Source organism: Pimephales promelas, chromosome 1 (genome assembly GCF_988280905.1).
Source record: "Pimephales promelas chromosome 1, fPimPro1.hap1.1, whole genome shotgun sequence".
Taxonomy (NCBI): domain Eukaryota; kingdom Metazoa; phylum Chordata; class Actinopteri; order Cypriniformes; family Leuciscidae; genus Pimephales; species Pimephales promelas.
This window is the reverse complement of record NC_142769.1, coordinates 27,648,690-27,665,005: the sequence shown is the minus strand read 5'-3', so window position 1 is coordinate 27,665,005 and position 16,316 is coordinate 27,648,690. Positions and strand designations below refer to the sequence as shown.

At 37.0% G+C, this 16,316-nt stretch overlaps 1 protein-coding gene across 3 annotated transcripts in view; it reads left to right on the top strand.

Moving 5' to 3' along the window:
- The window catches only part of phkb (phosphorylase kinase, beta), an 87,609-nt gene that overhangs the window by 29,934 nt on the left and 41,359 nt on the right, over positions 1-16,316 (top strand). For all 3 annotated transcript variants that reach the window (XM_039693447.2, XM_039693445.2, XM_039693446.2), the window contains 4 exons: positions 201-281; positions 5,710-5,825; positions 9,465-9,528; positions 12,347-12,442. In XM_039693447.2, the coding sequence (XP_039549381.2) occupies positions 201-281; positions 5,710-5,825; positions 9,465-9,528; positions 12,347-12,442 (357 nt within the window). The remainder of the gene's footprint in view (positions 1-200; positions 282-5,709; positions 5,826-9,464; positions 9,529-12,346; positions 12,443-16,316) is intronic.

Below are 16,316 nucleotides of genomic sequence, written 5' to 3'. Positions count from 1 at the left end.
AACTTAATCCAACCATTTTGATTAAACTAAATTCAGTTTTGTCGGGACAAGTAATAAAAGCTTGAGTTTTCAGAAAAAAAAGTGTTTCCTTTTTTGCTCACCATTACTATTTACATTCATATAAGAATAATACAATTGTTATAAAACTGCTGTAACCATAACTATTTTTGAATATTTCTTTCCTTTTTTATTTCAAACAGATTGATGCTGTGTCTCTGTTTCTATTGTACCTGGTCGAAATGATTTGTTCTGGCCTTCAAATAATCTACAATACAGATGAGGTATTACTTGACTGCATGAACTACACTTAAAAAAGAATCAGTACCAGTTCAATTTGTATCATTTAGGTTCTATATCTGTTGGCGTTCTTATTATTATTCCGTTTCTCCTACTTGTTCCACTTCTACTCTTGAGTCTTTGCAGCCCATAGAAATGTATGGAAAAAAGTTGTGAAATTTGGCACACAGATAGAGGAGAGTCTGAAATGTCTCTATTGCAAATTTGTCTCTATCCCAATCCCTCTACCGTCACTACTATACTGTCCAAATGTGAAACAGTATTAACAGTATGTGTTTGAAACAGTATTAACTTTTCCTCTGATTCCTTGGCTGAAGACGATTCGATTGCATACCAACATTTTCTTTAATGAAAATTTTCCTCCATTTTTAATTTTCTGAAAAAAAAAAACTGCTTTTTCGAACTCCTCCTAGGACGTTGGTCCGTTTTTCACAAAAATGTAATCAGATCATATTCAGACCATGCTGACTAAAAGTTATCGAATTCAAGTCGATTTGTTGTGCCATTGTTGAATAATGTGAGAACGAATTCGACAAAGTACTGCCAAAATTAACCTGAGGCTATATCTCTGCATTGATTTAGTGTATTCTGAACAAACTTGGTATGTGTTATGTTAACCATGACCTGAGGTTACCCGCACAGTTTCGGCGCTGTGCCAGTTCAGGAGATGTTAAAGATGGCCATTTTTGCTTATAACTTTTGAATGGTTTGGCCAAAAATCACAAAACTGGACTTGATAGATTTAGTGCAGCAGGCCAAATTGATCAGAACCCAGTTTTCCCATATCGTAATTTTGTTGTAAAATGCTATATTTTACGAGCTCATTGGTCTATCAATATGAAAGTCGGTATCTGTCTTCGTTACCATGCCCTGACATGCCATGCGACTTGACCACCTTGTGGTCAAAAATTATAATGAAATTTTCAAAAATGCTAATATCTTTTGATTAAATTGGCCGATTGTAATGACACTGGTCTTAATATATTCCCCTGCGTTATGCCGAGAACATAGATACCAATTTTGGCATAGTCAGCCAAACTTTCTGTCTGCCATTCTGATTTTCTTTAAAAACATACTGTACTTCGTTTGTCCGATTTTCATCAAAATCGAAAAAAAACGGATCATCTTCAGGCTGTGCCAAGAAAACGTAATGGATTTCCTGTCGATAGACTAACCATTTTTGTATACCGCATCATCAAATTTGATGACATGATGCAATACAATTCTGAGGCTGTATCTCTGCCGTGCTTTGGCATATTGACTCCAAACTTTGCATGTGCCATTATCACCTCATCACCACACCACATCAATTTGGTCACAGCACCACCTAATTTCTTTTAATTTGTATTTTTTGAAAAGTGATAAACCATTAAATCACATTGCTGGTGATTGTATTTAATTTTTTCGGCATTTTGCCTAAAGTCATCTTAATATGTCTTTACTTGCTTAGTGTTGCAGTTGGTCTGATCCTCCCAGCCATGTTGGCATGACTTGTGTTCTTTGTGCTGTGCCCCGATAATTGCTGCTTGCAGCTATATTTAAAATTTAATTCAGTTACATTTGTTTGCATAGCACTCTTTACAATACATAATGTATTTTTACAAAACAGTTTTACAAATAAACATGCCTTAAGGGACTTTCACATTTACAAATATTCAGAAAATTTTTTTTAGAGAAAATCCAGTCATTTCAATTGGAATCTATGTGATCTGAAATTTTGTGAGGGCAATTTATTTCCCTGCAATGATTTCACAAAATGTTCAAGTCACACGGATTTGTTGAATTGACAATAGACAATACATTGCTACTCTATTGACAACATACAATGGACCTTTTTGCCCGTGAAATTTTGGATGGTAGTCACAATATTTTCTGTCTATCCATAGTAAGTACTGTAGATGAGAATTAAAGGATTGGGGAGGTTTTTTTTTATCCTCAATGGGACTGTTTCTTCCATGATGCTAGCTGATTAGGCAGTGAAATATTTAACACCCGAAATCCTGTGCCAGACCACTGGATCCTCTCTCTCCGTGCCTAAGGACTTGCTCTTAGGGCATTCTGGCCTGGACTACATTGAGCAATTTGGCTGTACGAAACATTCCTACAATAAGAAAGCTAAGTTGAGTTGAAATGGTTTAGGGCAAAGAGCAAAAATGCTAATTCCTGCATTTTACCAAGCTGAAAGATCACTTGCTCAAGCGACTGCTCAAGCACGCTGTTTGGAAAACACTGTAGCATAATATGAAACCATCTTTTAAAAGGCCTCTTCAAATCCTGCCAGCACTCACCCTTGACCCCCCCCCCCCCCCCCCTGGACTCGCACAGAAGAGACATTGAAGTGTGTTAGTGGTTGCTGTAGTATAGTTGTGTAATCTCTCTCTTTTCTTTGGGCTGTGCGGACTTCATTAAGAGCATTTTTTTATTCCTGCTGTCCGCGCACTGGGGCATTTACTTAACACTTTGCTGCTGATAAAACAATGTCTGTTGAATAAATGCAGTGTTTATTGCCAAATTGTCCTTATCTTCAGAAATATTGTTTCAGTTAAATGTCTTCAAGCAATTATAGTGTACGACTATTTTGTGTACATGACAGGCAGTATCACCTTTTTAGCTGAGCCTTCCACCCTATCCTTAACAAATTGTTTTAGTAGCTTTATTTAGCTATTTGCAAAAGAGGCCTAATTGACGTCTCTAAACAGTGCCTACTCGGGTATGTAATGCAATTTAAAAAACACAGTCTTGAAATCAGCAGCCCATTACATTCCATTAATAATGAACAGCAGAACAAATCGGGGAGAAATTGCCAGTGTAATATTTTTCCTATTTATCTTTGGCAGAGCCTTTTTCTTATATAATGTAAGCTTTGCCTCATCAGAGGGCCCTAGTTTTGGTTTGGCTTAGTAGTTAGATTTGAGTTGACTGGTTGTAAGGGAATTCATGATATTAATAGTATACACTTACTTTATAAAGACCTTATGTAGCCCCGCCCCTTTTCAGTGTTGCGCTCGTTGTCTTTTGACTTCCGGTCTGTATTTTCACAACGATCTTGCATAGGTATGAATGAACTGCTCATAAAAAAAATTCCTGGTCGACATTTGTTAAGACATCTGCTTTACAGTGCTTATGATAAACATTACAATGCTCATGATAACTTTTGTTAATACTACAATAAGTAAATCCACTTCACCAGCTAATTACTCCTCAACAGCGATGCCATAGAAATATACAGAGCGACCGCAAAAACGGAAGTTCAAAGACAATATTCTATAGATGACGGCTCCCACATTTCTCTGGTGCATAAGGTTCATTGCATTTTTTTGTTTACCATGGTTACCAACTGTTACCATGGTAGATACAGATTCTAAATAGATGAACCCTAATTTGTGTGAAATCTTCTAGCAAAAAAAAAAAAGTAAAACCTATTGATTTAATAGAATACAAATATACAAGGATGGGCAATAGAATTGCAGAGTTAGGCTAAATTAAGTTCTCAGGACTTTCTACATGTTGTTTTGTAGATTCTTGATAAACTTTGTTTGAATGTTTGATTTTCACAAATACAAAAACAATTAAAATTTGTGAATTTTATTTTTTATGAATAAAATTTATTTACATGTCTTGCTGCTATTATGTTGGAATCTTAAGTCATTTGATGTTTAAACAGCTAATACTAGTTACTAAATGTCCATTTAGGATCTGTTTGTGTGTATGTCTTGACTTAATTTGAACCTTTTACAAAACTCAGAATGTATATTTGGCATATGAGTGAATATGAAATGTCATTGTTTAAATCTGTTATTAGAGCCAGACATTTTCCAAACTATCGGTATCGGCAGTTATAATGGCCGATAAATGAATATTTTAAAAGTAAAATAAAAATGGACGAAACATGCTTGAACCATGTCATGAGTATTGGAGTTGTATAGTTTGTCCACCAAAGGGCACTCTACACCGTCCCTGTTGGCAACACTTGTTGAGTCGGTCATGAGACATACATTGCTTGAATAACAATTAAAAGAACATCCCCATCAGTTCTCTTAACTCAAATAAGCATGACAAAATTTGTGACTCTCCAGATTTGCTGCTTTTAAATAAGCCGAGAGTGAAGCGGAATTAGCTAGTAATAGTTACGTTACGTTGTTACAGTGTAGTTGACTGACTGTCCTTTTAACTTTTGACAATATGACTGAAGTATTTCTTTAATAGCGTGTCACTGTTCACGTGACGTATCATCTGTCCTTGGCCTGTTATATTGGAAATATATATTTTACAATTTGCAGTATGACATTATCCATTGCTAAATTATGGCTCATCATAGACTAGCTAACCACAAAGCTAGCTAATGCTACTATCATCAGTCTGTTCTGTTGTGACAATAAAAGAACAAGTTTCTTTTTAAAATGCGTTATCATATTATTTTAGTTAAAACTCATAAATAACTACAAATAACTAATGTTAGGGAAATCTGTTAATGTTTTGTTACGCATTTCAGGAAAAAAATATATATATATTGGCCGATATTTCGGAATATCGGATTTTAAAACCAACAAATATTTGTATCGGTATCAGCCTTCAAAATCCTTTATCGATCGGGCTCTATCTGTTATTTGAAAGATTGTCAATGACATGCAGACTAAGGGCTGCTTCAACATTTACTGTAATTAACTCAAATGCCTTATCCAACAAACTCAAACGACTATGACTAATCCACCTTGATTCTCAGAAAAGTTACACTCTTGCTCTGCTCTCGCTCTTTGCGGCTGAGAGAAGCAAGAAGAGACAAAATAGTGCCTCCCCAGGCCAGCGGTATTCATTAAGATGCCATAAAACTCGTCATATTAATCATTTTAGTCCAGGCCCAAAATAAAAGTGCTCAAGTCATCCCTCTCTCCTCATTTTTCCCTCTGCATTTTGCCTTTCGCCTACCTTCCTCAGTGCCCCATTTTAACGTGCTTTAGGGACCCTCAGTTCTCTTCATGTTAAATTAAAAGCGCTGTCAGCCCAGCCTCCCTGGGTGTTTGAGCATTTCCTCATTTATGTACCGTAAAGACATCATTCTTTCTCTCATTTTGTTTTTTCCGATGGCCTCATTCCATAATGGGGATAGGAAGTGTTGAGGGGCTTATGACATTACCAATGCCACCCGTGGAAGTGATGGATTACTTTAGCTGCTCTATTCAGTGGATCATTATTCAAATTAAATCTGTGTATAATCAGAATATTAGATGGGTAACATGAAGGTATGCTGATGTATTGACAGAAAAAAAAAAAAACATGGCCTAGAAAAGCTCTGAGAGCAGGCTTACAGTACTTCTCAAAGTAAATCTACTTTGGTTCTGATGCCTGGAATGGCAAGCAAAGGCTATGGAGATCTAGGTGTGACACATTTCTCTGATATGTTTGCATTTGTAGGTATCGTTCATCCAGAATCTGGTGTTTTGTGTGGAGAGGGCGTATCGTGTGCCAGACTTTGGCATGTGGGAACGAGGAAACAAATATAACAATGGAAGCACAGAGCTGCACTCCAGGTCAGTTGTTTCACTCCCTTCTTATTTCCTTTTAATAACTTTGTAATTAAATGAAACTGCTATAAGATAAATTGCAGGTAAGGGTTCACTATATATTGGTACAACCGATGTCATTACTCTTGTAATTTATCACTATTGGTCAATATTGGATATTTAGCTACACTACTTATCAGGGTCCGTAAGATTATTTATAAGTCTCTTATGCTCAACAAGGCTGCATGTATTTGATAAAAAAAATACAGCAAAACACTAATATAGTGAAATAGTCTTAACATTTAAAGTAACTGTTTTATTTTAAAATGTAATTCCTGTGACTGCAAAACTGAATTTTCAGCAATCATTACTCCAGTCTTCAATGTCACACGATCCTTCTGAAATCATTCGGATTTGGTGCTTTCATTATCAATGTTGAAAACAGTCAAAGAAATCTTTTAGAACAATATTTAAAAGTATTTACTGTCACTTAACTGTCAAACTGTGACTACGTTTACATGCAGCCAGTAACCCATTCAAAACTGGGATATTAGCAATAACCCGGGCGCGAATGGCCATGTAAACACCGGCAAAAACGAATATGCTTATATCCCGGATTTTAAAAAAGGTATGTTATACCTGGGGTACCCCTTTTCTAACCCGAATTTTTGGTCATGTAAACGCGTATCGGCATATCCCCATAGTGATTTGTGTTCTGCGCATGTTCTGTTCGCAAGGAATCTTGGTCTTTTGAGTAGAGAAACTTCTCGGTGCATACAAAAATCCGCAAGCAGTATACCGGAAGTAAAAATTTTCTTAATTTACTTTCTGGTCCATCAAGTTTCGATCCCTTAGGCAGCCTATGTAGCAGTGATCCAGCTCTCAAATTTAATCAAAAATATCTTCATTTGTGTTTCGAAGATGAACAAAGGTCTTACGGGGTTGGTACAGCATGGGGGTTAGTAAATTATGACTTAATTTTCATTTTTGGGTAAACTAACCCTTTAACTATACATACTGCTCATTATAATTTTTTAAAACCTGTATTGATTCACTGAGTACTAAGGCAGCATTCCTCATGCTCAGTATGGAGTAAAACAAACGTTTGTTTACTGCTCTCATTAATGAATCCCAGCACCTGGAACGATGTGAACGTTTCAGTTCATGTTGGGGAGGTATTAGATTTGAGCATGTCTATGATGACCCTCCAGTTGCGGTGGCACTTCATTTAGCCTCCTCTGGGTGAGTCCATGAGTGACTGAACTCTAACTGAGAGGACTCACATAGAGAACCTCCTATCTCCCCATTGCATACGTGATTCTTAGTGCTCTGCAGGCAGTATAGACTCAATTTGCCCAGACAATATGCTTTATAGAAGAGCAAGTCAATCGGCAGTGACTCCCAACACATCACTATGCCTCTCTTTCGTAACCAGGCTCAATAATGATTCTTTCCATCACTGGTTCCTTATCTTGCTGTCACAGCATCTCCACCGAGGGCCAATTAGAGTATTGACTTTTGCTCTTTGCACTGTTAACTGAATGAAAAATCGTGAAATATTTTATAACGATCAATTTATGATTCACCAGTCTTCAAATTATATATTTTAGAGAGCTGTTTATCAAGTAGGTAAAAGCCTGTGTAACTTGTTTGTATTAATATTGTGTTTTTGATCAAATAAATACTGCTTTGTTGAGCATCACGTCTACACGGACTCTCCCACGCACTCTGAATATTATAAATGTGAACTTTAATTATTGCAAGCTGAAACAAATATTTCTTGCTAGAAATTTGTTTTATATGTGTGTGTATATATATATATATATATATATATTTAAAAAATTTTTATTTTTATATATATATATATATATATATATATATATCAATCGGGCCTGACTCGGTATAAAACTGATTTTTTAGCAGGTTTCTGCATTGCAGAACATAAATACTTCATACACAGCAGAACTTCTAGACAAGACAGCAGCAAACACACAAACCAAGAAAATAAGCATCAGAATGAGGGAGGCCATGAAGCCATCTCAGTGGTCACTGATATACCTGTCCATTAGATGGTTGAGTTGTTATGTTATTTTAAATGGTCTTGATTTTTTTTATAGTTCTGATGTGTTGAGTCTCATTCCAGGCTTTAGTGAGCACATCAAAAAAATCTCTGTCCATAGCAGTTCCTAAAAGACGGTATAGGCAGCCATATAACAGCCTGGAAGCCTGTTGTGGATCTTATACTGTAGGCTCTATTATTGAGTCTTGTTATGGGTTCAATGATCTCATTTGTTGTGAGGGACATGATGGCATAAAGATATGTTTTAGAAACAGAAAGCAACAAATATGTTCTAATTTTACAGTAAACAAAATTAATGAGTTTGTTCTTCTTACAAAATAATTTGTTGTGGATGGAGCTCAGAATGAGATGTATGATAAGTGTTTTATATCAATGTACTCTTGACCAGCACAAAAGGAAAGGAAATGGATGTTGCTTTACTGTTTTCAGTGGTAATGTTGTTAGATTCTATTGAAACTGTGCCAGATTTTGAGGAAGGTCACGGAACTCCAGAGGGCTGTAATTCATGACCATTCAAGAGGCTCGATTAAAAGTTTATTTTGAAATTATCTCAGAAACTTTCAATTTGATTAGAAATCAAAAGGGTATTTCTTATTGGAAATAAAGGTCATTTCGCCCAGTCACAAAGAAGTTCAGTTATGTTTCTACTTAAGCCTGGTACGGCATGGAACGATTACAAACCTTTCTATGCCCGGTATTCTCAGCCCGGTATTCTAACCTTGCCGAACCGTGTTGGTAGAATGCATGTAGTGAGGTCGACACTCAGGATTGGTCACTTGTCAGTTGCCTGCCTACCAGTTTCTCTTCGCTATTTGAGTAGCATAAACACAAATTAATGCTAAAATTAAAATAAATATCTGATCATTCAACGTAATGCAGTCACCGTTTACATCTGGTATCATCAGTAAACCATTGCTATTACTTTCCAAAGAGCGGCTGTTATCATCCCCACAGTGGAAACCATACTGGCTGTTCCTTATCGGCACAGAATGGAACGGTTAAGTAAAGAGAACAGTTTGGCTCGACGGTGGAAAAGCAGCTATTGTCCGATTTTACCAATATATCTGGGACTGAGCCCATTTGCTTTCTATCCAAGCAGAAAATCAATAATGCCTCAACCTTGATTGTAATCATAGCTGATGGTTTGGTTGGGGTGGGACACACGGACCAGAGCTGGATTCTACCATGTTCTTTTCAATTTAGAATTACCCCCGATGCCTTTCAGTTTGCTCGTTTTCTGCATTTTCACTATTGATTTTTCCTCACAGAGAGCAATTGGGCGTTTTTTTTTATTTATTTATTTATTGCTCAGCACCCCTAGCTCTAATCGTGTACTCTAATCGTATTCTTCACAAGAGTGAGTGGCTGAAGAAGCAAAAATGACAGAAATTATTAGCTTTGTTTAACCTCAAAGGAGACTTTCATGGATGAAAACAGCTTTGGAAATAGGCACCTGGAACAGAACAGTATTTAATGAGAGCTTAGTTCTCTGTTTGGGAAAAGTTCTCAAATAGCAAGTGCAATATTAATTTGTCTTAAAATGGAGGTGCTCAATGTTACTGTGAATCTGATCTATTCTCTTCTAGCTCATTGGGACTAGCCAAAGCAGCTCTGGAAGCCATCAATGGATTCAACCTGTTTGGAAATCAGGTACTGCTGATGTCTTAATGGGATTGTTTACACAAAAATCTATATTCTGTCATCATTTTCTCCCCTAATGTCATTATAAACCTGTATAATTGTCTTTCTTCTGTGAAACTCAACAGGAGGTATTTTGCAGATTGTCTAAACTGATCTTTTTCAACAGAATGGTTTGGTGACCAGTGGCTGTCAAACTACAGAAGCTATAATAAAGTCTAAAGAATTACATAATTGTTTGATCAACTGCCTCTTTAATCAAGGAATAATGAAGGCTTTTCGAGGAACTGTTTAATGTCCATAAAAGCATGTTAGTGGCTAAAAACAACGGAGGGACGCAATGTACTAGCAGCTCTCTTCATCTTTATAATAATAAATGTGTCTGCTCCTGCATAGGGATGCAATTCCTTGCATAAATGTGTCCAAGGCAAAGGGAGAATCGAAACAAAGTGATCAAGATTATTGGGTCAGATTGTATTTGAGCTATCTGTTTTGTCAGATTTCCAACTTTAATGGATGGCGAATACTTCTTCCTTCTATCTGATTTTGGTTCTCTTTTATTTTTGGAGTGGTCATTAGTGGGATTAATTTGTTTTGGTGTTGAGGGAAAATCAAGATGGCAGTGGGCCACATCCATTATATTTGGTAATGGACCGGAAAAGCGATAGCATCCTCAAAGTGCATCCATTTTGGTCCCCCTCCCCCAACCTTCTTCCATTACCCCCATCACAGATGAAGGCCCTTCGGATTTGTTTATTAAGTCATTGGTAACCTTGGTTGTTTCTTAGTTTTTTAACAGAAGGGCAGACCAGAATTAGAAATATGGTTTAGTTATTTGGACACTTTAGTTTTGTTGTGTTTGACCTTTTCCCAAGTTTGCCTTTTTCTGCCTAATGTGGCTCTCTGTGTTCTGTCGTTAGCAGGAAACATGTTGTGGTATGAAATGACTTCATGGAAGTGACTGCTGTAGACAGTGTTGTTTTGAATTAATAGAGGTCTCAAATGGCTGGCTTTGCCATGTGTCTCTCAGTTGGATGGAAGGCGTGCTGTGTCATCACATGGGTTATGTTATTAATGATGGCTCTCACGCTCCATTTCCTCAACTAACTCTCAGCGTGGACTGCAGAGTTGGCGCTTTCATGTGTTTCGTTGGAACAGGAGCTGTCAGAGCAGGATAAAAGCAGGTAGATCTTAAACACCATATGTTAAGCTACATATTGCTCAAGTTTCTGATTTTAATTAAAGCACCATGATTTTGAAACCATTTGGGTTAGTTTTAAGGATGGGCTGGATGGTCAACTACCAACTTCGTATAGAGAGGTGAATATATACCTATATAAAAATAAATATCTAACATGCTGACAGCATTCTGTCTTTAGAATGATAAATGTCACATGGCAAATTTCAGCATGCTACAAACTACACCAATACGTTTTTTTTTTTTTAATTCACCCCCCCAAAAAAAAGTCAGTCATCAGTAAGTTTTTATAACACAGTCTCATCCCAAGACGTCATATAACTTGACGTCTTGGGATGTCTTTTGACCATACGTCAACATCCGCCGTTTTAGGGTACCCTTTAACGTCAGTTACATGACGATCCTGGGACGTCATACAACTGACGCTTTACCTTTAACGTCATTTAGGTGACGGGGTAGGTTTAGGTCTGGGGTAGGGTTAGGATCCGATAACGTCATCTAACCGACGTTAAAGGGTACCCTTAAAACGGCGGATGTTGACGTATGAGACTGCACTGCGCTTTTTACAAACCTTTGTAGACTTTAGTTCATTTTTGGGACATAAATGAGCATTTTAATTATTGTCCAAAAAAAAAGTTGAGCAATTAAATGTTACAGATATGTATCTATATATAGACATACATCCACACTTAGATTTACATTGGTGCTAAATGTTCAAGGTTAGCTAATGTCAGCTCTTATTTTACTCAGTAGATGATGGCATGTTCTGCTGGAGTCTACATATCATATCACTCCCATTGTCACACTCTTCACAGTCATTTACATTACAATTCCTCTCAGCATATAAATTGTCGGTTCAGAAGCTCGTAAGAGCATATTGTTTCTTTGTTAGCTTCTCTAGATGAGCTAAATATGCCACAAAATGGTGATTGTTGGATAATCGGTCTAGGCATGCAGAAGAAGCGAAATTGCTCTCAGTTTAGTTGTGTGAGAGGAATACAGAGAAAACGGAGAATAAATAATTGGTTCTGATTGGATGGCCCTTGATGACTAATAAGCTGCTATAAGACCTAGGAGACTGTTACTGTATATAATATGTATATATATAACTCTTAGACTCTCAGCATGGACTGCAGAGCTGGCTCTTTGTGTGTGTGTGTCTGTGTGTGTGTGTGTGTGTATTTTTGTATTTTTAAAAGTGTGTGGCACTCACTGTCTAGGCTGGTGTAGACTATGCCTTCGAGCAGAGTTTATATTGTGAATCTCATTTGGGGATAGTGAGGTTGGTGGTTTCAAGGTTTTTCAGGCACTGATGTGAGACTGTTGCTGTGACACACCTCAAGCCAAAGTAATCTCTGAAATCTGATGGTAAATTTGCTAAATGCTTTATATGAGCAGAATGATTATGTGGTTTTATGGAGAGGAGGATTGGTTTGAATTTAGGAGACCCCTGGCAGGACTGACAACAACCTAACATTTCCAATATGACATTTTTTTAAGCAAATTTTGATTTGTGTCTGTAGTGTTTGTAGTCCTTATTGTCATCTGTAACGACACTGCTGAATTCCACCCATTAAGCGAAGGTCATTATAATGTTTGATTTGTGATGTTTGTTTTCCTTCTGCCCTGCAGGGATGCTCCTGGTCAGTAATTTTTGTGGATCTGGATGCTCATAACAGGAACAGACAGACTCTGTGCTCTCTGTTGCCAAGGGAGTCTCGTTCCCATGTGAGTTGTCTTGCCTACTCTGCATTTACAAATTACTTATCCATTATTGAAGGGGTCGTATCATACTTCTTTAAAGGATTTTTTTCTTTCGTTACTCTAGGTTTCTTGCATGAAAACATTTGTAATTTAGTTTTTCATAACCATTCTACACTTTAGAATTGAACTACTTTTGGGGGTGCTTGATAGCTACTATAGAAAATCACTGAACGTCTTAAAGTCGGCATGAAATCAAATTTGACAAATCTTCTTTTTATATGTAATATTGTAGTGTTTATTATAAATTATTTATCTGTGAACATTTTTTATTTTTTTTTAAATTCATGTACCCTTATAATCTTTAATCAAAGACATTACTCTTCCCTCCCCCATCGAAACGACCTCTCTTCTATTTCGGTCACGTGCAATGGCAAAAGGGTGCGACCAGATCCGATGAGGGTGCGTCTATCGGTGCACCGCCTCTCAGAGAAACGCATTCAATCCTGCCTCCATTTTGTTTGCAACGCCCAACCTCCAACAATCCAATCAATTCCTGAAGGACGAAATCAAGCCCTGCCCTAATTTTTCACTCGGATATACGTCACAACAAGGAAAAAATTACAATCTCAACTTCCGTTTCACTCTGACTTTAAAACTGAAAATGTTTTTTGATTTCTTTTAAAATTACATTTGACATATCGCGCTATACTGACAAAGCTAAAAATTGTCAAATTAAACATTTCTGTTTCTTTTTGCTCTCAGTAAGCCTCCAGTTAGCAAGCTAACAATTTAGCATACTAGCTTAGTGCAGCACTAAATGGTTTAGAAAAGCTCATTGCCTTGCTGGAATGTGCTACACCATTGATTTGACCTTAAGGAAGGCAGGTGGATGGGATGTGTCTTCTAAAGCTGTGAGGATTGAAGGAGAGGGTGTTTTGATGGAGTGAGCTGTGCGTTAAAGCCCTCCTATCATAGCATTTGAAATGTTCCTATTTTTGTTTTGGGAGTTCTCAAAAACAGTTTATCGTGCATGCAAGGATAAAAAACACATTATTTGTCTTATAATATGCATTTATTTTTACCTGATTTGCTCAACGACTCTTGACAATTCATTTTCCCAAACACCTCCTTTGAGTGACGCGATTCTGCGGCGATTGGTCAAATGACCCAGTCAGTTGTTATTGGTAAACCGTAGGCAGAGATTGTCGGAAACGGAACGCCCATAACCAGGATAATAGCTTTCAAGTGTTGAAAATTGTATATAGTGTTTGAACAAACGTGTCAGAAAAAGTGCACTTTCCACACGGTCCCTTACTCGCGTCTCCGTCAAGAGCGAGCTCTTCCGGCGAAACTCACATTACAGCGACTTTTGAGGGGCAGTGCTTATTATATAGAGCGAAAATATGGAAAAATATAGCTGCGAGCAGCGATGGCGGGCCCAAGCCGGTGGCACCGCAACCCCGGTTCCTTTAGTTACCTAAAGGCACCCGGGTAGCGGTGCCGAAGGCTTTGGCCCTTTTATGATTAAATGTTAAAACGGCTTGCCATACTCTGTCATTTCGACTAGTCACAATTATGTTACAGATGTCTTAAATGATAATACAAACTATCCAAAATGTAATTACGAATAGACAGAAAGACGTTGTTGATATCTACAATGTTAATTCCGGACAGGCAAACTTAGCTTTTAAATGTTAAAAGGGCTTGCCATACAGGGACGTAGGCTCAGAGAGAGGCTCACCATATTCAAACCAAAATATCTGACTTCCTCTTGGTCCGAGCTAATGACTATGTATTAGAAAGTTGTCCGGCTTGAGGAGTACAATGTATATACCGATTTTTGTAACTGTAGATAAAACTAACAACCCCACTTTTGTCAAAAGGTGGCGCTATTTAGTCCTTGCACATTGCCCGTTTCTGAAACTTTGCACATGTCTACTGGCTAATAAATGTGATGTATCTGTTGAGTTTCAAGCAATTTCAATTTCAATTTGACTGTTGAAAAGAAGTGCGCCGATTAGATACTCAGGATCGGTATCGGCTCTGACACTGCCATCTTTGACGAGGCTGATTCAAATTCTATATTGTGCATATATACTATTCTGTTAGGCACAAAGGCACAAAAACTTTCTAAAGTACCATAAAGTTTTTGTGTACTGTATTATTAGTGTTCTGAAGCTATTATGTGATATAGAAATTAATATTTAAGTCATTAAATTCAAGAACACAAACTTTTCCCTCTCTGCGCCTGTCAGTCATTCTCCATTCAGCATTCAAACAGCACGTCACATTCGGTTACAGTCAATGATGAAACGATCTTCAATGATTCAATGTTAATCCTATTATACTGGATCTTTAAGATAAAGGTCTAAAGGTCTATATTTTCGAATGAAGAAACTTTTTCTTGCTGGACTTTATTGCTGTAACTTAATCGTGTTACTTTCTACCGGGTGTCGGACGCTGTCGGTTAGATCACAACACTAGAGTCAGAGCACTATAATTGTTCTTCACGCACACAGTAACTGAAATTTAAAACCTTTAAAAGAAAAGGCTCAATAAACTATTGCATAGATAGATAATGTATAATACACTGTTCATAAATATGTATTTCCTTTGTGCTTTGAACTTTTCAATACGGACTCAATGCGCTGTAACTTCATGTGGCTTCAAGCACATCATTCTCCGCTCGGGATGCACATAAGTGCTTTGTGCTGCACCGTATTGGAGCCGTAATATCATAATGCAGTGACGTAATGACAGATTATTAATTGCCTTTCAATTATATGTTGCTTTATAGCAGCCATGGCTATATTTTTTTTTTTATGATTTTTGTTATCTTGTTTTTCATGAATGTATTTTTCAAAAATAAGAGCAATGTGTATTATCTATTATTAATATGGTTTATAATAGCATTTTTGTCATAGATTATGACAAAGTAATCATATGATCCACCAGCGAGGAACCAGCAGAACAGAGTGAACATTCTTTCTGTTTAGTTCAATCCTACTTAATAGGAATTTATTTAAAATGCTCGCTCTACTCCACACCATTAATGTCTTGTGCGGACATCCGTATCTCGACTTTCGGTTTTAAGTAAGCGATTTAAAAGCTCCCAAGTCCCAGCGGAGTCACACGTTGATTAACCGGTGGGAATATACACAATAGGTCTACCTGATATTGAACACAAGAGGGCAGTATAGCACTACGTATGACTCAGATTATTCTTTTTTTATGAATTTTACAACAATTCTGGCTGTTTTTGAACGTAAACACAATTCTTAAATGAAAAAAAAGGAAAAATTGGGGAAGTTATAATATTTGTATAATTTAATTTAGAAACAAATGATGTATAATTACATTTTTAGAAGATATGAGGCTTTTAGTGTTTACTTTTTTGACATTACTTTAATCGTTTGCCATAGTTGCACATGTCTATTGGCTAATAAATGTGATGTATCTGTTGAGTTTCAAGCAATTTCAAGCATGCTAAGAGTCCCAAAAGCATAAAAAAATAATGTTAAAGTTTGTTTCGTTGCCACGGCAACAGTATCAAAGATATCAAAAATTCATTCACAGGTCTACATCTGCCGTGTATTTACATTATACAGATGAAGTTTAAAGCAAATCGGTTAAAAATAAGAGAGTGATTTCAAAGCATTTTGAAAGTGACACACTTCCTGCTGCCAGTTGGTGGCGCTATAACTTTGACTCACAATAGTCACATCCATGTGATCGGTCTCTTACAGCGAAAACACTGCTGAAGTTTCATCAAGATCAGTTAATGTATGCTGAAGTTATAACACACATCCTGTTCAATGATTCTCGCCATAATTTCGTTTCCTCGCCACGGCCAAAACGTTCGAGATATAAAAAATCCCGTGGCACTTTTTCATCCTTA